The 25,572-nt window shown below is 35.1% G+C and overlaps 1 protein-coding gene across 7 annotated transcripts in view; it reads left to right on the forward strand.

The window, feature by feature from the left end:
• The window catches only part of EDEM3 (ER degradation enhancing alpha-mannosidase like protein 3), a 76,976-nt gene that overhangs the window by 24,708 nt on the left and 26,696 nt on the right, over nucleotides 1–25,572 (forward strand). For all 7 annotated transcript variants that reach the window (XM_020870568.2, XM_070473943.1, XM_070473945.1 and 4 more), the window contains exons 3-12: nucleotides 1,876–1,976; nucleotides 2,522–2,561; nucleotides 6,953–7,065; nucleotides 8,191–8,344; nucleotides 11,725–11,859; nucleotides 14,119–14,224; nucleotides 22,397–22,494; nucleotides 23,707–23,832; nucleotides 24,036–24,119; nucleotides 25,162–25,245. In XM_020870568.2, coding sequence (XP_020726227.2) covers nucleotides 1,876–1,976; nucleotides 2,522–2,561; nucleotides 6,953–7,065; nucleotides 8,191–8,344; nucleotides 11,725–11,859; nucleotides 14,119–14,224; nucleotides 22,397–22,494; nucleotides 23,707–23,832; nucleotides 24,036–24,119; nucleotides 25,162–25,245 — 1,041 coding nt within the window. The remainder of the gene's footprint in view (nucleotides 1–1,875; nucleotides 1,977–2,521; nucleotides 2,562–6,952; nucleotides 7,066–8,190; nucleotides 8,345–11,724; nucleotides 11,860–14,118; nucleotides 14,225–22,396; nucleotides 22,495–23,706; nucleotides 23,833–24,035; nucleotides 24,120–25,161; nucleotides 25,246–25,572) is intronic.

Raw genomic sequence — 25,572 nt, forward strand, 5'->3', positions numbered from 1 at the left:
CTCCTTGGAAGGAAAGTTATGACCAACCTAGATGGCATATTAAAAAGCAGAGACATTACTTTGCCAACAAAGGTCCGTCTCATCAAGGCTATGGTTTTTCCAGTGGTCATGTATGGATGTGAGAGTTGGACTGTGAAGAAAGCTGAGCGCTGAAGAATTGATGCTTTTGAACTGTGGTGTTGGAGAAGACTCTTGAGAGTCCCTTGGACTTCAAGGAGATCCAACCAGTGTATCCTAAAGGAGATCAGTCCTGGGTGTTCATTGGAAGGACTGATGCTGAAGCTGAAACTCCAATACTTTGGCCACCTCATGCGAAGAATTGACTCATTGGAAAAGACCCTGATGCTGGGAGGGACTGGGGGCAGGAGGAGAAGAGGATGACGGAGGATGAGATGGCTGGATGGCATCACCAACTCGATGGGCATGAGTTTGAGTAATCTTCAGGAGTTTTTGATACACAGGGAGGCCTGGCGTGCTGAGATGCATGGGGTCGCAAAGAGTCGGACACGACTGAGCAACTGAACTGAATGCAAAAAAATATTTATCCTCATTTGTAATGAAACTTGAGATACCATTTTTTATCCAGGACAATGGCAAAATGTGAACTGTTGACCATTGCCTGAGAGTGTTGTTAAGAGTGTATATCTTTGTCTTCAGTTTGATATAGTAGCTAGTATATATGAAGGGGCTTCCCTGGTACCTCAGCTGATAAAGAATTTGCCTGCAATGCAGGAGACCCCGGTACGATTTCCTGGGTCAGGAAGATCCCCTGGAAGAGGGATAGGCTACTCTGGTGTTCTTGGGCTTCCCTGGCAGCTCAGACAGTAAAGAATCTGCCTGCAGTGCGGGAGACCTGGGTTCAGTCCCTGGGTTGGGAAGAGCCCGTGGAGGAGGGCATGGCAACCCACTCCAGTATTCTTGCCTGGAGAATCCCCGTGGACAGAGGAGCCTGGTGGGCTACAGTCCATGGGGTCGAAAAGAGTTGGATATGACTGATAAGTTGGATAAGCACAGCACAGAAAAAATGAAATATCCATATCTTTGACCTACTGGGTCTGGTTTTAGAGATTTAATCCATAGAATACAAGCATATGTACAAGAGATATGGACATATAGCTGTTTATTGAAGCATTGTTTATACAGCAAAAAATTGAGTTCAACCCACATGCTCATCAGTACCCATACTTTGGAATACCGTAAGGAGCAGGTCCTATGAAGTGTGTGGGCTCTGGAATCAGGTTGCCACGTTTGCATTTTGGATCCGTCATTTACTGGTTGCATTACATAGGCTTACTTAATTTCTCTGGCCCTCAGTTTTCTCCTCTACAAAACAGAAATAATGCTTTACAGATTTTTGTTTTCTGTGAAACCACAACATGAATCAGCCATTGGTATAAATTTTAAAGGAGTATAATCTATGAAAATATGGAAACACTATACTATACACCGGAAACTAACATTGTACTCAAATGTACTTCAGTTTAAAAAAAAGAAGGAATGGGGAAAAAAAAAAAAAGAAATAATGGAATTTGTTTAATGTGATAAATAAACTAAAACATATAGAGCAGTGCTTAGAACGTAAGTACTCAATAATATTAGCTAATATTAAACTATCACTGTGCAGTTATTAAAAAGAATAAAATACACCTGTAGGTGAGATTGGGTGGAGGGGAAACAGATTGTTATTAGAGTTTTAAGGAAATATTGTCTTGTATTTTACAAGTACATATTTGTAGCTAAAAAGCTTTCTTTTAAGGTTTCATGGACTGTAAGAATAGTAAAACTTTTGTTAAAAAAACTGAAAAGTTATGTTCTCTAAAAGATGTGCACTTTCCTCCTACTTTCCTTAGTGACTCACTAAGACTTTCCTTGCAGGAACATGCTTACCCAGCAGATGAACTCATGCCTTTGACCTGCAGAGGTCGGGTTAGAGGCCAGGAGCCAAGTCGGGGTGATGTTGATGACGCCTTGGGAAAGTGAGTATTAACAAAGGGCATAACATGGCATCTCAAAGTTCTCAAGTGTTAAGGCATCTTAGAGGCAGTGTGTAATTGTGTATCTGGGACTTGGTTAAATTTCAAAGACTGCTTTAAGTATTACATTAAATTCCTTTATTCCTTTCTGTTATCTTTTGTACAATATTAATCAGTTTACCTCTTAGATCAGTGAAAAGTTTAGTCGTTTGTTAAGATGAATGTGACTTTTAGAATGTATATAGTCGTTGACACTTAAAAGGTGTTGATGTGTTGATATTTTTTATTTGCTTTTAAAAGAGCTAATGAATATTTCTGTTCACTTTGAAAGATTTGTAGTTATGCCTAATGTAAATGTGATGTTAAGGCTTTTCAGGTTATTTTAGTGTTTTATAGGTTACATGGTACTGTAGCTGCATGAAAGTACTAGTTAATGGAATAATGGAAACTGCCAGTCAGTCAGTAGGATGCAGATAATGTCTTATATGTTCATGGATACAAATATTCAGAATTCTAATGTTTTGTATCTCACTATTCTTGTTTCATAGATTTTCCCTGACACTGATTGATTCTTTGGACACTCTTGTGGTAGGTTTGATTCTTCTTAAATTATTTTATAAATTTCTTAATATGTGTGCTTAAGTACTATGAATATAATTGTAGTACAGTAAGTCTGAAATAGAAGCTTTCAGAATTTAAGATAATTTGAGTCTTTGCTTCAAAATAAATCTTTCATACTGTTAGTTGATAATGTCATGTGAATGTCAAGTGAAATTATGTAGAATCATGGAGATACTTAAAATTTATAGGTATGTTAGCTTACATGATGGCCCCTTAATCAGAAAAGTTGTTTCCTTTTGGACAAGTAGGTTGAAGCTATTGGAAGAAAGTAATTCTAAAAAATGCTCTTGATATTCTTGTTCCCAGAAAGACATGCTGCAATGATACTAAAATTGTTAAATTAAAATTTTTGTATGTTAGGTCCATTAAATGTTTACTTCTTTCTCAAAAGTGATTTTAATACCAAGTGATCACTACTTGCACTCCTTTTAAACCTGATGGGAGGCAAAATTATTTAAATTAATTCTCGTTGGGTGTGGTTTGTGATGGCAGAGGGGAATGGCTCAGTTCCAGCTGTCATGATTACTGAATGTAGTGTCTTTCTAGGTTTTTACTCTCAGATCATTTATGGTTTAAAAATAGGCTTGTTTCAGAATTTTCCTTAAGGCATGATTCTCAAAGTTGAGTTAATGTCTAAAGTATTGATTAATATTTTAAAAAACACAACAAAAAATCTTTGTGGTGGCAGAAACTTTTCAGAGACTGGCTTTTCTTCCCAATACTGTTTCTACATTTTTATTTCATTGGGTGATTCTTTTCTCTTTTTCTTTTCTTTTTTAATCAGAGACTCTCAACTATATCAGCACCTTAGGAATATTACTTAAGAAGTGTAAAAAAATATTCTTCTTTCCCAAGTTACTCTGATTTAATTTTCCTGAAGTGGGGCCTGGCTTTATTTTGTATCTCTAAAGCTTCTCTTTGTTTATAAAATTTAGCCATAGTTGAGATATTTTTTGTTGAGAAGTCCATGATTGTTTAGACCTTTTTAGCTGTATCAGAGTTTTGAAAGTTGTGATTTCATTTTTCAGAAATAAAAGGAATGTGTGAACCATATTATAATGACTGTAAGAGAGACTGTTGTGTACCTTATTTTTGGTTTAGTAGTCCTATGTGTTCTGCTATGATAGGAGAAGAGAAAAAGATAAATGGGTATCCCAGGAGACACAAGTTGCCACGCTGGAAGAAGCTCAGTGGTGTTATTTGTTTATAAGTATAGCTGGATGATACACCTCATGTCTGTCTTGATACAGGGGAGTGAGTGAGGGGCAGTAGCTGTGTATTAGGAAAGACCAGAGGTGGATGTACATTTGTTTCTCATTCTGTCATCTTGGCTTTATCCTTACATAGTGGAAGCTCTCCATCATCTCTCTCTAAGCTCTTAGTGATTTTTATGAACCTCAACCTCAGATATTCTATGTGTTTTAAAATTTTTTTTTTATCAGAAATGAAGGAAAAAATGTATTTCTAGGCTGCATAACTTCCCTATATATAGAAATCTGCTGGTCTATAATTGAGCAGCCATTATTATGAATAGGTTCTATTCCACTTTGAAATTAAACCACTTTGGCATTGGTTCTCAAAGTATGATTCCAGCACCACCAGCATCAGTACCACCAGCATCAGCATCACCTGGCAGCTTGTTAGAGATGCAGATTGTAGCACCTCATCCCAGGCCTGTTGAAATAGAAAGTCTGGGAATAATGCCCAGGAGTGTTTTTTTTTTTTTTTAACAAGCTTCCAGATGATTCTAACATATGCTAAAATTTGAGAACTACGTGTAATGATGCAGTGCTTTTTAGACTTGTTTGCTACATATCACCTGGGGATCTCACTGAAATAAAATGCAGATTGTGATGGAGTAGACTGAAGGCAGGCCCAAAGAGGTGTTTTTCTAGCAAACTGCCACTTGGTGGTGCTGTTGGTCAGCAGATCACACTTAAGAGTACTGTTTGGTGTAACCTGAGTTCTTGCTCTTTGTGGCAGGGAGTACCAGGAATTAGTTGGAGGCTAATTACTTTACAATATTGTAGTGGGTTTTGTCATACACTGACATGAATCAACCATGGATTTAATGTATTCCCCATCCCGATCCCCCCTCCCACCTTCCTCTCCACCTGATTCCTCTGGGTCTTCCCAGTGCACCAGGCCCGAGCACTTGTCTCATGCATCCAGCCTGGGCTGGTGATCTGTTTCACTGTAGATAATACACATGCTGTTCTAACCTCGAAACATCCCACCCTCACCTTCTCCCACAGAGTCCAAAAGTCTGTTCTGTACATCTGTGTCTCTGTTTCTGTTTTGCATATAGGGTTATCATTACCATCTTTCTAAATTCCATATATATGTGTTAGTATGCTGTAATGATCTTTATCTTTCTGGCTTACTTCACTCTGTATAATGGGCTCCAGTTTCGTCCATCTCATTAGACTGATTCAAATGAATTCTTTTTAATGGCTGAGTGATCTTTCAATTTAAACTCTTGTTCATAATTCTAGACATCTAGTTTCTATTGATTGTAATGAAATCAAACACTAAAACTTTAAATTTACCACTAAAGTCAACGTTACCATGAAATCTACAGAGAGAAAGATTCTGAACAAATTAAAGGGGGGAAAGGAAGAGACCTGAATTTGTTCTTTGTTATCAGTTAGGAGCTTAAGAAACTTGTCAACTAATGGAGCTGTTAGAATGAATTTTTAGCTAATTATGGACAAAACTCTCCTCATTTTTATTCTTCTTTGAAACAAATAGCATAGGTACTATTCTTGGGAGCAATTCTCAGGAGATAGACTTTGAAAGAATAATTATATTACAAACATGTGTATGTGTGTGTGTGCGGAGTGAGTAGAACAGTTGTGTCTCCCAGAAGTGATACAGGTCTTTGTACATTCGCATTTGTGGCTTCAGAATTTACATGGACTTTGAGACTGAGAAAGAAAAGTGCTCAATTTAAAATTGGGTTTTATATTATGCTATACTCAAGGCTTACCCTAAACTTTACTTAAATTTTAGTCATACTCTTATGTTTTATGCCTAAATTAGAATTTTTAAAATTTTTATTCCCTTTTGGCTGTGCTAGGTCTTCATTGCTGCGCATGAGCTTTCTCTACTTTAGTAGCGGCGAGTCAGGGCTACTCTTTGTTGTGGGGCACAGACTTCTCATTGCCTTGCCTTCTCTTATTGCAGAGTGCGACTTTTAAGCGCTTGGGCTTCAGTAGTTGGGGGGAACACAGCTCATTAGTTGCGGCTCCCGGACACTGGAGCACTGGCTTAGTAGTTGGGGCGCATCGATTTAGTTGCTCCTTGCCATGCGGGATCTTCCCAGACCAAGGAGCAACCCTACGTTCACAGGCAGATTCTTAACCTCTGGACCACCAGGGAAGTCCCCAAATTAGGATTTTTAGTGAAGTACCAGATCAGATGAGAAAGCACTATAAAATATTATCAAACAAAAAGATTAAACAGTCAGGTAAAGGAAAGCTTACTTTTAATGGACCTGAGATCTAAATAACATCTACTTGTGCAACCTTAATTTAGACTGAAAAATCGACACAACCTGTGTAATGACAGTGACCTTCTTCTGGAGCTCACTGCAGGCATCCAGAGTTCTTATCTTGTCAGGATTATAGACCCTCGTGGTAGTAATGGTCATAATAGATAGTAATGGTGTCAAGCACTTACTAAGTCACGTGCTTCAGGTGCTCTACTAAACGCAGGTTGCGTGCATTACCTCATTTAGGAAAACAAACCTCTGAGGATAGGTAGTTCCTCTTTTTGTAGATGAAAGAACAGGCTCAGAGATGAGACTAAGGAGCCAGAATTCAAATCAGAGCTTGTTCTTTAGCCCAACATTGCACTGCCTCCTCAGTTAGGGGCCATGATGTCCATGGGGTGAAGATGGCAAGTGTTGTATGGTTTAGGACCAATTGATCATTCCTTGGAGGATGTGCTTTCTTTGGAGACTAAGCAAGTTTTAAAATGATATTTGACGAATAGGGTGGGTTTTGTTTTGTTTGACTTGGGAACCAAATCCTAGTAGAGTTCACCTCTTGGAGCTCTAGGTCATGGGTTATACACACCAGCTAACAGTTCTGATGATGATTGTTTTAAAGTCCTGATGATTTTTCAGTGTGTCTAAAAAGAAGTATATAAAGATTCCTTGGACTATAAATAGGCATTTAATCTTTTTCAGTTTTAGATAGTATCACATTTTTATAATATGCTTAAGGGAAACATTTTTTTCTGTGTTATTTTTTATAGTCTTAAGGTATTGACTTGCTATTAGTAGCTCATTCTGAGGATATTTTTCTGTGTCTTGGTTGAAAATAACTTTACTTTCAATAATTTTCTTCTCCTAGGTATTAAATAAAACTAAAGAATTTGAAGATGCAGTGAGAAAAGTTTTAAGAGATGTTAACTTAGATAATGATGTAGTTGTATCAGTCTTTGAAACAAACATCAGAGTTCTTGGGTAAGTATGTGAGATACTGAACTCTAATTTTAATAACAGAAGAATAAGGGTATGCTCTTTATTTCTTGGTGGTAGTAAAGCAAGAAATTTCTTATGTTTAAAAAATAAAAGGTGGGATACTGTAAAACACAGAGACTGCAGAATGACCCTGCTATATGTGAGGCACAGTCAGCAACAAGCTTTGGAAATAGTTGCAGACTCAGATCAAAGGTGCAGACTCAAATCAAAGGTAATCTTGTATGTTGTTAAAAAAGGACTGACAATAGGTCAAGTATTTGCATATTAGCTACATCCCAGTTTTTTTGCCAGCTTATCTATTTTACTAACCTTAGCACTTCTTCAAGCCAAACTGAATTTATAGGATTACCTTTGAACTAACAGTTTGAAATATCCTTGGAACACAGGAAGTGCAGGATTTATTAATTCACGTTTCAACATTATTTCATTTTTATATTTAATGGTTGTTTTTGTGTTACTATAACTCATTTCCTTTTGTCACACAGGCAAAGTGAGTCTATTAATCAGTTAAATTAAAAAAATAGTTTTTTAGCTTTTCACAGAGTTTATTAATCTATTACATTTAATAAAGAGCGGGAAATTTTTGTTAGTTATACTAGAAGTCAAGAGATTTCATGGTGCTATAATTAAATTTAAAATTTGTTAAAATCAAATATGTTAAATTTATTAAGATAAATGATTTCTAGGTTGTTTTTTATTTTAAGAAAATGTAAGGTATTTAAGAATGCCAAACCCTTTTGTTGTTGTTGTTTAGTTGCTCAGACATGTCTGACTCTTTTTCGACCCCATGGACTGTAGCCCACCAAGCTCCTCTCTCCATGGGATTTTCCAGGCAAGAATACTAGAGTGGGTTGCCATTCTCTTCTCCAGGGGCCAAACCTTTTACAACAGTTACAACATTTTATTCTTTTTTTTTTTTTTTGTACTGGCCATGGTTTAATAATGGTTTGCCACAAACTGAGTAGCCAGAGTTAGGTAGGAAATTATGTTCTTCTGTGATTGTTCCTTATGTACTCTAAATTGTTAGTAGCAAGGTACCCACATCTGTTTAGGTGATGATGTGTAGGTATGTGTACAATGTGACTAATGTTTCATCTCTGGTTGTAGGGGTCTTTTGGGTGGACACTCACTGGCAATCATGCTGAAAGAAAAAGGCGAGTACATGCAGTGGTACAGTGATGAGCTTCTCCAGATGGCAAAGCAGTTGGGTTACAAACTTTTACCAGCTTTCAATACTACCAGTGGCCTTCCTTATCCAAGAGTAAGTAATTCTGAAAGATGTGGCAGCCTTTGTATACTTTGCTGTTTTGAAAGAATCAATTTTTGTGATCCAGCCATCATTCCTTAGCTGCTTAAGGCTGGAAAAAAATTGCTTCAAGCTCTATAACAAATTTATATGACCATTTTGGTTAATTTGCACTTGAATGGTGTGATAATTTAGATTTGTTAAAACTTTTTGTGTCATTGCATAAGGTTATGCTGCAGAAGGAAGAAACAAATGCCAGACTAGAACTTGGGCCCAGAATTATTTGTGCAGACGATGTGGTGGAAGCAGTAGAGTAGGTGTTCACTCTCCAGAGGAGAGAATAGTGAGGGAATACAGGACAGAGGGGAATGAGGAAGAAGTACAGCAGTGAAAAGGAGATTGTTCGGAGACTTAGGAGGAGAACCACAACGTGGTGTATGGTATTAAAAATACTAAAAAAAGAGTTTCAGAAGGAGATGTCCCAGCAAACATTAGGATAATAGGGGTAAATGGAGCCTTGAAGGATGTAATGTGGCAGAATAAAGGGGAAGAGGGATTCAACGTAGGTGAAAGTATAGGGACATTCATTTTAAGATTTCCTCTGTGTTAGTAGTTAAGAAGAGTTGGCAGCACAAGCACGGTCAGTTGAGGGAGTTTTTATTATTATTATTATTTATTTGGCTGCATTGGGTCTTTCATTGCCGTCCATGGGCTTTTTGGTGTGGCAGGTCGGCTTCTCTCTAGTTGTGGCAGGTGGACTCAGTAGTTACAGCTTACAGGCTTAGTTGCCCCGCAGCGTGGGTTCCTCAAACATGGATTGAAACCTTGTTCCCTACATTGCAATTGCAAGGTCGATTCTTAACCACTGGACCACCAGGGAAGTCCTAGGAGTTATTCCCCCCTCCCCACCTGCCCAAGAAAATTTTATATTTAAGGCAGAGGGAAAGGAGCTATTGAAGATGGGAAGAACTCTCTACTGATATATTTCATTATTAATAACAGTATTACTCTTTTCTTCTTACCTGGGCCAGATACCTCAACCTGTTAAATGCTTTATTTGTTTATTTGTTTTCTTTATTGTTGAAACTAATATAATTGTATTCATAAACTATTACAAATGTATATTTTACTCTTTTCTCTCTAGTTTTTGCTTCAGAGACTTAAAAATTAATCTTACTAAAGCATGGTTTTTATCAAATTGCCCTCAGAAATTTACTGACTCTGCCTTTTGCAGTGAATGTCCTTTAACTTCCAGGTTTCTTTCTGGTTTGGTGATCGACTTTCGTTGTGAGGTTCTTTCACACCCATACCTCAATGAAATGCATGTTCTGTTTCAGACAAAATAATCTGTTTGTGTTTTTCAAAACACCTAGGGAGTTTTTGGTTTTGTTTTTCATTTCCAAACCTTTAGGCTTGCCATAATAACTTCTCTACCAATATAAATAAGACTTATTTCCTTCATCAAGAAATCTCTGACTGGAGATCCAGCGCAATAATATATGCTTTTCAAACTGGAGGTCGCAGCCCATTCGTTTACCCTTTGATTTAGTGGATCATGAAAACATCTTTTTTGTTGTTATTGTTTAAGAAACAGACTAGTATTAAATTCTTATTTAAATTTCTATCCTATGATATTTTTAAATAGCTTGTCTGTGAATATCCTTCTACACATCTTTTTTACTTATTTCTTCCTTAGGATAAATTACTAGAAGAAAAAAAGCCATAAAGTAGGGAATGCTTTTTAAGGCTTTGTGTGCTTATTGACCAGTTGTTCTTCAGAAAGGTTCTACTTTATACTTCTATGTTGTGTAAAAGTGCATGGGTCATACTGCTGCCCACACTGTGTATTATCTCTCTTCAGCCAATTTGGGCTTCCCTGATAGCTCAGCTGGTAAAGAATCCTCCTGCAATGCAGGAGATCCCAGTTCAATTCCTGGGTCAGGAAGATCCGCTGCAGAAGGGATAGGCTGCCCACTCTAGTATTCTTGGGCTTCCCTTGTGGCTCAGCTGGTAAAGAGTCCGCCTGCAATGCGGGAGACGGGGTTCAATCCCTGGGTTGGGACGATCCCCTGGAGGAGGGCATGGCATGGCAACCCACTCCAGTATTCTTGACTGAAGAATTTCATGGACTGTATAGTCCATGGTGTTGGAAAGAGTTGGATGTGACTTTCACTTTTAGCCAATTTAGTGAGGAAAAAATGGAAACATGTTCTAATTTGAAATTTCTTTTGCTTGTGTGGTTTAAAATTTGAAATCTCTTTGCTTATTAGTGTGGCTTAAACTTTCTTGTTAATCTTTTTGTTTCCTTAACATATTAAAATTGAAATCAAAATTATTTTAAACCATCTAAATGTTTAGTTAGTTGAATTTACTTTTAGTAAATATTTTTAGTTTTTATTATAAATGGAGGTGCTGAATTTTGAAGAATCTAGCAGTTTTCACTTTTGTCATAACATGAGAAGCAGATAAGAAATTGAAACAGAAGCTACTAAGGTCATCATTGTAAAACAAAGTCATATTACTTACTTATCCTCAGAAGTATCAATATAATTTTTAAGATTTTTTTTTAGAAGAGGACTACAGGTAGAAAATAACTACCTTCCCATCCTTCTTAAATATACTTAGTAAATACTGCTTTTGCTTATGAAAATTGGTACAATCAACCTCCCTTGGATATGAGTACATAATTGATACTATTTGCAATAATGGTTTTAACACAGAAGTATTTGCTGGACAGAAATGCTATTAAACAGTTAATGGTTATTTTTTTATACCCACGTAAAACCCTAGAGCTCATTTCTGGCCAGCTTGGTTCAAGTTTATATTGTGGTGTTATTTGGCTGATTGAAACATTTTTCTTTGTGTTATTTGTTAGTCTGTCAGCAGGTAACATACTCTATATTTCAGAATTTCATTTTAAAACCTGTGAATAAAATTTTAATCTTCTTTTAAATGTATACTGTAATTAATTTTTTCTCTATGAAAAACTAATATAGTGCTGCTTTTTCACAGATTCTCAGTTAAACCTCAGTTTGTTTTAGTTATACCTCAATTTGGTATAGTTTCCTATTTTGGTACTGACTAGTTCAAACTGTTCAGAGAACACGATTGTTATAGCAGGTATTTGTTTTGTATAATTATTATATTGATACTGAATTTTGATATCCTTGAAGAAGCAGCTAAATGAACACTTACTCATCCCATAAATAGTATGTGCTTAGAATGTACTTTCCTAGATGCTAATCGGAAAGTCACAAAGATCAGCAGATAAAATTTCAGTGTTATTTTATCAGTTATTTTCATGATTTGATTAGAGTCTCAATTGAAAAATAATTCTTATCCAGAAATCATTGTCTCTTGATAATCACTAAAGATGATCTTCTGATTTTATTTAGATCAATTTGAAGTTTGGTATCAGAAAACCAGAAGCCCGGACAGGTACTGAGACTGACACCTGTACAGCTTGTGCGGGCACCTTGATCCTCGAGTTTGCTGCTCTAAGTCGGTTCACAGGAGCAACGATATTTGAGGTTTGCTATTCATTGTTTGGTCTCCTGGGTATTGGGCATAAATAACTACTTTATAGCTTTTCTTCATCGATCAAGTATTAAGAGAATCAATTGGATTTCTGTTATCTTAGTGAACATTTTGTCTAAATTACAGCACATAGTTTTTAATTGTCAAAAGCATAGTATATTAAGTATAACTTTGCATTTTGTTCACAAATTGTAACTTTTTAGTTTTATTCTTAGAAAATGCCATAGCTGTAGTACTTATATGAAATTTAATGTCACAGATGTCTTGTATGAAATACTGTGTCTCTTTGTTTTATTGTTAGACTTCTGTGTGGTCTATTGCATTTCTGAAAACTTCACTAATCTTCTAAAACATAGTGAAATTTTTGCACTTCCTTCAGTGAGAGTCTTGTCTGTAAGTTTGTTTACTCCAGGGGTAATATCATTCGTTATCCAAAGACTTAATATCCTCCAAATAGTTTGTTGTTAACTAGCTATGTCTCACACTTTTTATTTTAGCTACTTGTTTAACCATGTCATTGGAGTGCAATAGTAACAGTCTATGTTCAAACGTATGACTTAGAATTGTTTCAGATTCAGCAAATGGTGCACGTAGAATGAGCAGAAACAGGGACTGTATAACACTAGCATTTAGACACATTGGGGCTGAGTATACATAAAACAAGTTTAATGGTCTGTGTGTGGGTGTATGTTCAAAGTATCTTAAGAATGGGTTAATCTTATTTTGTTTAATTTTTATTCTTTAACTTGCTGGCTAGTATTTTTCCTTCATTTAAAAAAAAAATGTCATTCTTTACATCCTTCCTAATTTAATTTGACTTACAAACTCTGAGGTGCATTTGCACTTGAGGAAAGTGAGGCTCAGAGATGCTTGACTAGTGGGTGGAGGAGTGGAACCAGAGTTAGAATCCACGACTTTCTGAATTCGAAGCCCAGCCTCTTTCCACTGGGTTATTTTATATTTTAAAACCATGCTTTTTCTTTAACTTGTCGAATGTGATTTATTATGGAAGAAGCAACCTCATACAGTTGACAGAGACTCAAGCTAATACACAACTGGTAGACTACAGTCGAAGGCCAAATCAAGCCACTGCCTGTTTTTCTAAACAAAGTTTTATTGTAACACAGCCAGCTCATTTATTGATTTTTGCTATGGCTATATTTGTGCTGCAGTGACTGAGTTGAGTAATTGTGACAATGATTGTCTAACCCATAATGCCTAAAATATTGATTGTCTGGCCCCTTTCAGAAAAAGTTTGTTGACCTTTGGTCTGGTATATATGAAGAGATCTGAATTCTCATATCATTAATAGCTGTCCTGTAGTCTGGTTTTAAACTTTGGTTAAATTGTTGATTTCACTGGTCCTGTTTCTTTAGCTATAAGATAGGAATAGGGAAATGTAATCTTTATGAAATTTTTTTCAGATCTGAAATTACACGATTAAGTAAAGTTGCTGCTTTGTTTTATAAATTCAGCATAAATAGATTGAGTCAAGAATGAAAACTATTTTATACCCTGTTCTTAAATCTGTAGAGTGACAACTTGGTTTAATGATTTCTTTTATAGGGGTACTTCTGCAATGCTGAGTAGATTCATGCTCTGAAATTAATTTTAACTTAATTCTTTTGTACATGTTCTTTGCTTTTGTTTTTTTTAAACATCTTTTCATCCAAAGCCAAGAATTTAATCAGAAAATTTAATGTCCAAGGGATAAAAATAAATGAAAAGAGTAAAATGTTATTATAAGGTTATAATTTTGGTACTGTTAAATGAATGCTAGTTGCTTTACTTACTCTTCACTAACGAAGTTGCCTGCTATTTAAAATGTAGGATTTGAAATGCCTGTTCTGTTTCAGAGATGGCATACTAACAAATTCTCTTTCAGTTTTGTGAATGAGCGTATCTAAGGAGATTTTCACTTTGCATTAAAAGATATAAATTATTTTAATATATGCCAACTGTTTTTATTTCAATAATTCCTGTGTGTAAATGTGGACCTGTACTACAAGAGTAGATGGACAAGGATGGTCTCAAAGTGAGATCACTGGCACTAAATAGCATTTTTAGAGTCATTCTTTCTAACTAGACTCATTTGGCTGAAAGAGCCAATATTTTTTACTTGTAAGGAAATTTAATGTATAAGTGATCATCTTTGGAATTTTACTTAATCCTAAAAGTATACAATGGGCCCTTGATTTCTGTTTGGCAAAGATATGCAGTTTTTCAAGTATGCTTTTCTTTTTTTATTATAGGAATATGCAAGAAAAGCTCTTGATTTTCTCTGGGAGAAAAGACAGAGAAGTAGTAATTTAGTGGGTGTGACTATAAATATTCATACTGGAGACTGGGTACGAAAAGGTATGTAAGTTGGACTTTTCAAATTAAGCCTTCACATTCTAAAATTGGTTGGGAAATAAAGGATTTTTATTTGTTAAAATAGTCTTTATGACAGTATAAAGCATAATTTCTCACAAGATTGCTAGAATTTTAACAAATGTAGCCAGATTTTCTTCCTTGGTGCCAAATAATATCACCCTTATTCCAGATGGCTTAATATCCTATTTCATACCTTATAGCATTATAGATGAAACAGTAGAACTAATTTCTTTGAGAACCAGAGGAACAGAATACCTTAACCATCTCACATCAAAGTGTGATAAGTGGAAATCTATATTTAATAGTACTATCACCAATCTTTTTTTTTGTTTTCCCACCACCCAAAATTGTGTATAGCATGGTAACTAAGAGCATAGACCCTGGAGCCATATTTTTGGAATTCAAGTCGTGTGATCTTGGGCAAAATATTTAACCTTTGTGTGCCTCTGTATCTGTGAAAATGAGAATAATAGTACTTACTTCATAGAGTTATTATGATTTTGTTGTGTTGATTTTTGTTTTTTGTGTTTTTTTATAATTTTTATTGGAGCAAAATTTTTATTGTATAGTTGATTTACAATGTTGTGTTTCTTCAGTACAGCAGTCAGTTAGAGTTATTTTGATTAAATGAGTTAAAATCTCAGGAAGATCCCCTGGAGTAGGAATAGCAACCCACTTCAGTATTCTTGCCTGGTAAATCCCATGGACAGAGGAGCCTGCTGGGCTACAGGCCATAGGGTCGCAAAGAGTCAGTCACAACTGAGTGCAGACACACACACAGCACAAGCACTTGGAACAGTGCCTGGCATATGTGATGCTTACTATGAAGTAAATGCTCACTCATGTGATTTTAATTCCTTTAATTAAAATTTTCGCTTTTGGGAATCTAGCCTGAGGAAACAGTATAAAAGGTAGAAAATCATTTGTTCCCAAAGATGTTTATCACATAAAATTGTTTGTGGTGGTGGAAAACTTGGAAACAGTCTAAGGGATCATCAGTAAAGAGTAACATCAGTGTTTGGGAATTATTTTATATCAGTGTTGGGAGTAGTAAGTTATTGAATTGGATCAGGGGACAAAACATGTAACAATGTTTTATGAATAAACAGGATGTAGAATCATATAAAAATATGATCTTTATAAGAACCCTATTAAACAGGCATAAACAAATGGAAATACACTAGACTATTACTAATGAGATTTGTTTATCTTATTTATACATTTCTCTGTTTCTAAAGGCTTATGTATAAAATAAAAAATAACTGCCCATATTTAAATAAATGAAATTATGTAAATATTCATTTGAACATTTAAAAATTATTGCCTCTATTCAGTACTGTCTGAAAATTTTCAGTGTTATCTAAATGGTCCTTTCCTAAAACTGATCTGAATCCTGGCTTCAGAATTTTGCAGTTTCTTTTCTTAATTCACTCACATCATTGGTCCATGCATGGCTCATTTTATTTAGTTCATTTTTAATAATATATTATTATACTATATATAATATATTATTTTTAATAATACTCACAGACCGACCATCCATTACAAAAACAGCTAACTTGACAATATACTACTTCTGCTTATGGTCCTCAACTCTCCATACCTCTGTAATCCCATACCTCTGTAATCTCACCATACCTCTGTAATCTCATAGGTCTGCCTCTAACTGAAATACCCATCATTCTGATCTGTATCGGTCAATCCCTTGCTTTCCTTTTATAAATTTTTATGCATCCATATGTATTCCTTAATGTACATATTTTTGTTTTATTTTTAACTTATAAAAGGATATCATGTCATATGAGACCTTTTGAGACTTTTCACCTAAAATTATATTACTAAAATTCTTGCACTTTGTTGTATGATGTCGTTCATTCTGTTTTGACTGCTGCATAATACTTTATTGTGTGAATAAACCATGAATTTATAAGCATTTAGGTTGTTTCTAGGATTTTACTCTTGTGAACCCTAGTGCGATGAGTATTTTTGTGTTTCTTCTGTTGTACATATATAAAAGTTGCGCTTGTCTATATATCTAGGTAGAATTTTTAGATCATAGGCTAAGTTAAAGTTCAATGATAGGAAATATGTCAGATTGTTTGCTAAAGTTGTTTCCACTTTATACCATTTTATACTTTCACCAGCAACATAGAAGAGAGCCTGTGGATCAGCATCCTCTCTAGCCCTTTATATTGTCACACTCAAAGATTTGCCAATCAAATGAGTGTATAGATGATTTCCCATGGTGACTCGATTTGTATTTCTTTGAGCACTGATGATTTGAACACATCTTAATATATATTGGCTGTGTGTTTCCTTTTTTTAAAAAATGTGGATATTCTTACATTTTTGTCCATTTTCTACTGAGTTACTTGTTCTTTTAAAGAATTAATATTGATACTTTTTTTTTCCCCATTTATTTTTATTAGTTGGAGGCTAATTACTTTACATCATTACAGTAGTTTTTGTCATACATTGAAATGAATTAGCCATGGATTTACATGTATTCCCCATCCCAGTCCCCCCTCCCACCTCCCTCTCCACCCGATCCCTCTGGGTCTTCCCAGTGCACCAGGCCCGAGCACTTATCTCATGCACCCAACCTGGGCTGGTGATCTGTTTCACCCTAGATAATATACATGTTTCAATGCTGTTCTCTTGAAACATCCCACCCTCGCCTTCTCCCAGAGTCTACAAGTCTGTTCTATACATCTGAGTCTCTTTTTCTGTTTTGCATATAGGGTTATCGTTACCATCTTTCTAAATTCCATATATATGTGTTAGTATACTGTAATGGTCTTTATCTTTCTGGCTTACTTCGCTCTGTATAATGGGCTCCAGTTTCATCCATCTCATTAGAACTGATTCAAATGAATTCTTTTTAATGGCTGAGTAATATTCCATGGTGTATATGTACCACAGCTTCCTCATCCATTTGTCTGCTGATGGGCATCTGGGTTGCTTCCATGTCCTGGCTATTATAAACAGTGATGTGATGAACATTGGGGTGCACGTGTCTCTTTCAGATCTGGTTTCCATGGTGTGTATGCCCAGAAGTGGGATTGCTGGGTCATATGGCAGTTCCATTTCCAGCTTTTTAAGAAATCTCCACACTGTTTTCCATAGTGGCTGTACTAATTTGCATTCCCACCAACAATGTAAGAGGGTTCCCTTTTCTCCACACCCTCTCCAGCATTTATTGCTTGTAGACTTTTGGATAGCAGCCATCCTGACTGGCGTGTAATGGTACCTCATTGTGGTTTTGATTTGCATTTCTCTGATAATGAGTAATGTTGAGCATCTTTTCATGTGTTTTTTTGCCATCTGTATGTCTTCCTTGGAGAAATGTCTGTTGAGTTCTTTGGCCCATTTTTTGATTGGATCATTTATTTTTCTGGAATTGAGCTGCAGGAGTTGCTTGTATATTTTTGAGATTAATCCTTTGTCTGTTGCTTTGTTTGCTATTATTTTCTCCCAATCTGAGGGCTGTCTTTTCACCTTGCTTATAGTTTCCTTTGTTGTGCAAAAGCTTTTAAGTTTCATTAGGTCCCATTTGTTTATTTTTGCTTTTATTTCTAAAATTCTGGGATGTGGGTCATAGAGGATCCTGCTGTGATTTATGTCGGAGAGTGTTTTGCCTATGTTCTCCTCTAGGAGTTTGATAGTTTCTGGTCTTACATTTAGATCTTTAATCCATTTTGAGTTTATTTTTGTGTATGGTGTTAGAAAGTGTTCTAGTTTCATTCTTTTACAGGTGGTTGACCAGTTTTCCCAGCACCACTTGTTAAAGAGGTTATCTTTTTTCCATTGTATATCCTTGCCTCCTTTGTCGAAGATAAGGTGACCACAGGTTCGTGGATTTATCTCTGGGCTTTCTATTCTGTTCCATTGATCTATATTTCTGTCTTTGTGCCAGTACCATACTGTCTTGATGACTGTGGCTTTGTAGTAGAGTCTGAAGTCAGGCAGATTGATTCCTCCAGTTCCATTCTTCTTTCTCAGGATTACTTTGGCTATTTGAGGTTTTTTGTATTTCCATACAAATTGTGAAATTATTTGTTCTAGTTCTGTGAAAAATACCATTGGTAGTTTGATAGGGATTGCATTGAATCTATAGATTACTTTGGGTAGTATAGCCATTTTGACAATATTGATTCTTCCAATCCATGAACACGGTATATTTCTCCATCTGTTTGTGTCCTCTTTGATTTCTTTCATCAGTGTTTTATAGTTTTCTATGCATAGGTCTTTTGTTTCTTTAGGTAGATATACTCCTAAGTATTTTATTCTTTTTGTTGCAATGGTGAATGGTATCGTTTCCTTAATTTCTCTTTCTGTTTTCTCATTGTTAGTGTATAGGAATGCAAGAGATTTCTGTGTGTTAATTTTATATCCTGCAACTTTACTGTATTCATTGATTAGCTCTAGTAATTTTCTGGTAGAGTCTTTAGGGTTTTCTATGTAGAGGATCATGTCATCTGCAAACAGAGAGTTTCACTTCTTCTTTTCCTATCTGGATTCCTTTTACTTCTTTTTCTGCCCTGATTGCTGTGGCCAAAACTTCCAAAACTATGTTGAATAGTAGTGGTGAGAGTGGGCACCCTTGTCTTGTTCCTGATTTCAGGGGAAATGCTTTCAATTTTTCACCATTGAGGGTGATGCTTGCTGTGGGTTTGTCATAAATAGCTTTTATTATGTTGAGGTATGTTCCTTCTATTCCTGCTTTCTGGAGAGTTTTAATCATAAATGGATGTTGAATTTTGTCAAAGGCTTTTTCTGCATTTATTGAGATAATCATATGGTTTTTATCTTTCAATTTGTTAATGTGGTGTATTACATTGATTGATTTGTGGATATTAAAGAATCCTTGCATTCCTGGGATAAAGCCCACTTGGTCATGATGTATGATTTTTTTAATATGTTGTTGGATTCTGTTTGCTAGAATTTTGTTAAGGATTTTTGCATCTATGTTCATCAGTGAATATTGATACTTATATGATACTTATGATCTGTGTGGTACCTGCTGCTGCTAAGTTGCTTCAGTCGTGTCTGACTCTGTGCGACCCCATAGATGGCAGCCCAGCAGGCTCCCGCATCCCTGGGATTCTCCAGGCAAGAACACTGGAGTGGGTTGCCATTTCCTTCTCCAATGCATGAAAGTGAAAAGTGAAAGTGAAGTCGTTCAGTCGTGTCCGACTCTTCGCGACCCCATGGACTGCAGCCTACCAGGCCCCTCTGTCCATGGGATTTTCCAGGCAAGAGTACTGGAGTGGGTTGCCATCGCCTTCTCCGGTGTGGTACCTATCCTTCGAAATTTATTAAGGTTTTCTTTTGGCCTAGAACATGGTCAACTTTCACTTGTGCTTAAGAAAAAAAATGTTTATTTTCTAATTGTTGGATATAGAGTTCTATATGTGTCAATTTCTCAGTGAATAATGTTGTGCAGTTCCTTGCTAATTTTTTTTTGCTTGGTGTATTAAGGAAGGTTGATAAAATTTCTGACAGTGATTGTGCACCTATTAGTATCTCCCTGTAGTTGTATTTTTGCTTTATATATTTTGTTGGCTGCGTTAATTTAAAATTGCTATCTCTTCATAGTTGAACGTGTCATCATTATGTAGTTATCATCTCTAATAATACTCTGTTAAAGTCTGTTTAGTCTGTTAGTAATACAGCTAAGTCAGCTTTATTTTGCTTAGTATTTCCTTGATAGGTCTTTTTCTGCTCTTTTACTTTCAATCTTTGCAGATGCTCATGCTCTTTCCTGTAAAATTTATAGATTTAAAAAATCCTTTTGTCAGTCTTTGTCTTTTAATTAGTGACTTTGGCATTTTTAATATATTGGATTTATTTATACTATCTTAATTATTATTTCAGTGTGTCTCACCTTTTCTGTTTCCTTTTAATCCATTTGTTTTTAATTGAAACCTATATTTACCTTCTAGTGAGACATGAGCTTCAGCCTGCTCTGCCATTTTCTCCCCCTCTGTTCCAACCCTCATCCACTGTTAGTATCCTGTAGATATTTAGTTCTTTTTGGTTATGAACGTTTTCTCTTTTTTCTTTTGATCTTAGTGCTGCCCCTCCTCCCTCTTTCATTATAAGTATTCAACTCTAAAGAGGTATTTTGTCACCTGTACTTTGTATATTTCTTGCAATATCTCTTAGTTTTGCCTTTTTTTTTTTTTTTTTGCCTTTCTTCTTGTATAAATATTTATCCCAACCAATTTTCAGTAGCTTTTAATAGCTTCTGAGGCCGTAGATGCCCAACAATAATTTTATTATGCTTTCATATTTGAGAAAGTTTGGCTGTAAATAATCTTCTGTTCAAGTTCTTTCTTTTCAAATCTTTGAAAATACAACTCTGTTGTCGTCTTGTTGTTTAGTCACTATGTCTTGTCCAGCTCTTTTTCAACCCCCTGGACTGTAGCCTACCAGGCTGCTCTGTCCAAAGGATTTCCCAGGCAAGAATACTGGAGTGGGTTGCCATTTCCTTCTTCAGTGGATTTTCTTGACCTAGGGATCAAATGTGTGCCTCCTGCATTGGCAAGCGGGTTCCCTGAGCCACCAGGGGAGCCATTGTCTTGTCAAATTTCTTTTTTAAAAACCTGTTATTCTGATTTTTATGTTCTTATTTGTAATCTGCTTTTTCTCCAGAAAATTAAGAATATCAAAGTTTCTGAAAATGTAGCAATAATTTTAGGTGTTGAATTTTCTTAATTTCTCCTTTTGGGCCCTTTCAATTTAAAATCTGTGTTTTTCATTGCTGAAAGTTGATTTTTTTTTTTAAGATATTTTATCTCTTTCATTTTTATCTCTTTTTGCAATTCCTGCTATTACATGTAGTCTTCTGGGTTTGCTGATTTGTTCCTCAGCTACATCGTAGATGCTGTGTATCCTATCCATTATGGAATTTTCTTATGTTTTTATTCCATAATTTCTTCTCAGTTAAAAATTTCTTCTTTTGTATTGCTAATCTCTTTCTTGTCTCTTTAATGTGTTTATTAGACTAATTTTAAATCTTGGTTTGCCTGTTGTAATATTTTGTACCTCAGATAAACTCTTACTCCAGTGCTTTCTTATTTTTAAAAAGTCATGCATCTTAAATGTTTTTGTTCTATAAGTTCATGTTGACTTGTCACCTACTTTGTGGGAAAGATTCCAATTCCTATCAGCCCCAGTTATCATAGGGATGGATTCTAAGAAGTTTTTAAAAATACCAGTGCCTGGACTCCTAGAGATAATGATTTGATTGGCCTGGAGTATACCCTGGATATAGGGATTTCTAAGGTTATAGTTGTAATTGTAGCTTAGATTGTCATTCATTAGCTTTAAGAGTTTGAAGGAGAAAAGGTTGGGAAGAGAGTATCTAAAATTAGTTCCCATCTCTTTTTGATTTCAGTTCCTTACATAGGACTTCTGTGCTGCTCTGATTTTATTCTTGAGGCTGCCTAGAATGTATGTCTGAGTTGTAGCAGGGGTGGGAGGAGACATGGTTATCTTAAGGCAGTGGTAGGAGAGAAACCAGAGCAAAATTCCAGCAGGTTTTCTGCTCTTCGATCCTCCTATAGCTATGCTTGGCTGCCTTCGGCTCCAGAACTAAATCCCTCCCCTCCCCATCCCCCACCAAGTTCATACAGTTTTCTTGTTATTTTCTTTCTTTGGTCTTCTGTGATGATCTTGGAGGAAAAAGCCAGCCGTTATGCTAGCTTCAGCAATGGAACTGTCACCTCTAAACAGCAGCAGTGTTGTTTTCATATCTGTTATAACTGAAGATTGATGGCTAACTGATAAAGGATCCAGTAATTACATAATAATTGCATAATATAACCTCTAGTGCTTCCTCTTTGAAGTTCCTCATTAGAAAATCAGCTTTAAAAAAATTCTTAAAACTAGTATCTCTGGCTTTTAAATAAGACTTCTGTAGCCAATTTTACAAAGCAAGAATTTTTTTTAAACATATAAACTATTATCAGTAAAGGAACCTATTGGTCATATAGTAGGGTTAATGTTTCTATAAATGTATAATTTTTACTTTTGAAAGTTTCATATTTAGACTAACTTTTCATTCTTAGTGTGTTAGTACCTTATACTCTGTAAAGAATTTTTAAGACTTGTTTAATAAAAAATCACATTTATATGTATTTTCCATAGATAGTGGAGTTGGAGCAGGGATTGATTCGTATTATGAATATCTATTGAAAGCCTATGTCTTGCTTGGAGATGACAGCTTTCTGGAAAGATTTAATACAGTAAGTTGTTCCAATTTTGTCTTAATTTTAGAGCCAATTTATAATTTGCCAGATTTTGATAGAAATTCAGTCATTTGATATTTTGAAAAATTATTTAAAAATATATAGTAGTTTTTTGATCAGTATTCTCTGATTTTGGACAGGGACAGGGTAAAAAGCTACATACATTTCAAAAACTAGTTTGCAAAGTAGTTTTTATTTTCTTCTATCACCAGAAGTTTTCAAGATTTTCCAGTAAGTAATAAAATATATAGATACGAGTTTTACCTAATCTTTTATACAAGAAAGAGAATTTATTGAAATTAGTTACTAGTTAGCTTTCTCCTTTGTATTCTAATTCTTTTTGGAATAGTTAGGAAGTTTGACTTGGTCCTTGACCACACCAAGTTATTGGGGCTTTAGAGACTTGAACAAACCAGTGAGTATTTGTTTCAAAAGCAGGTCTGTACATCTTTAAGTCTGGATCAGACTCATAGGCATATTTTTAGGAGTGAAGGAGGAGATTATTGAACCTAATTGAATTGCCTTTGTCTGTAATTAAATCAAACTGAAATTAATTAGAATAAACTCATCAACTGTGTCACCACATTCTTTTCAAAATAATTTACCATATCTTTGCCCTCTCATGGGTTTACTCACGTTATTGTGGCATAGTGCAATATAGTGGTTGAAAGTATGGGAGCTGTCCTGTCTGAGTTTAAATCCTGGTTGTACCACTGGTTTTGTGATTTTGGGCAAGTAACTTAGATATTTTCCTCTATTCCTTATCCAGAGAATGAGAATTATTTATTAGTAAAAGTCCTAATAAGTCATCAGTTGAATACTTTTAGAAACAGTATTACATATATCATTTATTAGATTATAACAAGATTTTATTGAGGTACATGGGGACAGATACTATTTTTTTTGTTGGTTTGTTTTCATTCATTGACTCTGACAGCTCAACCTGTTGTTGTCAAGGCTGAGAAATGTCTCGGAGAAGATGAAAGAAGGGGAGAAAAATTTTTAAGACCATAAAAGACAGAGGTAGTGGACCATAAGAATGACAGCACTGATGAGATGCATTAGTTTAGGTAACAATTCCTTAGTAAATTTATTCATATGTAAATTCAGGTTTCATTTCTTCACAGTGCTATTTAATGATATGCTGTATTTAGAACAGTACATCTTTTCTCATCGACTTTCATGAACACATATTGTGACCTTTTTTAGCACTATGATGCCATAATGAGATACATAAGCCAGCCACCTCTTCTACTTGATGTTCATATCCACAAGCCAATGCTGAATGCTCGGACTTGGATGGATGCTTTGCTTGCCTTTTTTCCAGGTTTGCAGGTAAAAAAAAAAACAACAAAACCTCATAGTTCTCTTAATACTGAAGTAGAATGATTAAGTGTATTTGTGATCTCCAAAATTGAATTATCAAAATAGTCACACTCAAATTTGTGTTAACCTGGATTTTTCTGTGTATGTAATGATTGCAAATAACATCAACTCATGCTTTACTAGGTTATTTTGTTGTTATTGTTGGTTTTTAGGTCTTAAAGGGAGATATTAGACCTGCTATTGAAACTCATGAAATGTTATATCAGGTGATTAAAAAACACAATTTTCTACCAGAGGTAAGCAGATCATCTTTGGAATTCTACTTCAATCTATAGATTAATAATTTAAAGGTAGAAAATGTCATTTTCAAGATTGGTTCTTCTTTATTTTTCCTGGTTAAATAGTTTATTCAATTAATATATTTTGGGTGTACACAGTATATGTTTTTCCTTTTCCTTATGTATTAAGAGAAGTCTAGTTTAGGATAATGCTGACAGTTTATTAATTTAATATTAAAAAGTATTCCAGATTGGTATTTCTCAACCTTTTCTAATCCATACCATTGCATGTTGTCTCATTCTAGCTTTGACACATACCTGCCGGCTAGGAAGACTTTTGTACTTTTCATTTTCTAAAGTGTATTTTATGAAAACTACATATATTGAATATGCTTTGCTGATCACATGTGCTCCCTGGATATTTGGAAATGTTAGCTCTTCATGCTGTTTAAAAATTATTCTCCCTGGTTTTTATATGTTAGTAATGAATATTCTTGCTAGCTTGATACTGCAGGATTTTAATAGCATGCCTTTTGGCTTTCCAGAAATGTACCATAAAAATTTTCCAAATTTGTATATGACTGTACTCTTTGTGAGATATCTAAGCATCTCACCAATACAGAAGGCTTCCTGAAGTATTTGTTTCAAGCCACAGAGGATTTGAGATTCTTATTTAAAAAAAAGAAAAAGAGTGCATATGCTAAAATAGAAATAGGAGGGTGAGGGACTTAATAATTACGAGAAAAAAGTGGCAATAAGGAAAAAAGAAAGAAAACACAGTTATGTAGGCCATCAGGACGTGTGTAGTGGCATTACTGAGTCATAATTTTTCCTAAGCTTCCTAACAGCCAAAGTGATCATTTAAAAAAGCAATCCCATTCAATTGATAAAAATAACAACCTCACAAAAGTGAATTGTGATTTTAAGCAATGAAATTTTCATTTCATAGATTGTTATCAATATTTTAACTATTTTTACTTGTCTGTGATCTAATTTACATATTACAGAACTATTTTTTTAAATCACACTTTTATGAATATTTGTATGTTGTTTTATCTAGGCATTTACCACAGATTTCAGGGTACATTGGGCTCAACATCCTTTAAGGCCAGAATTTGCAGAAAGTACCTACTTCTTGTATAAAGTAAGCTAATTTAACTCTCTTTTTGCTATTTAGCCTTCATTCTCTGTTGGATAACTCATTATCTTATAATAATTAATATTGGGTTTTCAAAGTCCTTGTTTAATGTTATAATGGTTGCATATATCATGATTCTTAATTCATCTAGTTCATAGAGTATTGAAAGATGCAAGAATTGACATCTAAGCTTTATGCCTTTTCAAAACATTTGTTAAGCGTTGCATTAAAGAGAAATTTTATATTCTAGAGCTGCTTTCTAAAGCATGTCTCTTGCCTTTTTTCAGCCAGGCATCCCTTCTGGGCATCAGAAATTTCATTTAAAGCTTAAGA

The sequence above is a fragment of the Odocoileus virginianus genome, chromosome 11, assembly GCF_023699985.2.
Source record: "Odocoileus virginianus isolate 20LAN1187 ecotype Illinois chromosome 11, Ovbor_1.2, whole genome shotgun sequence".
NCBI classification, from domain to species: domain Eukaryota; kingdom Metazoa; phylum Chordata; class Mammalia; order Artiodactyla; family Cervidae; genus Odocoileus; species Odocoileus virginianus.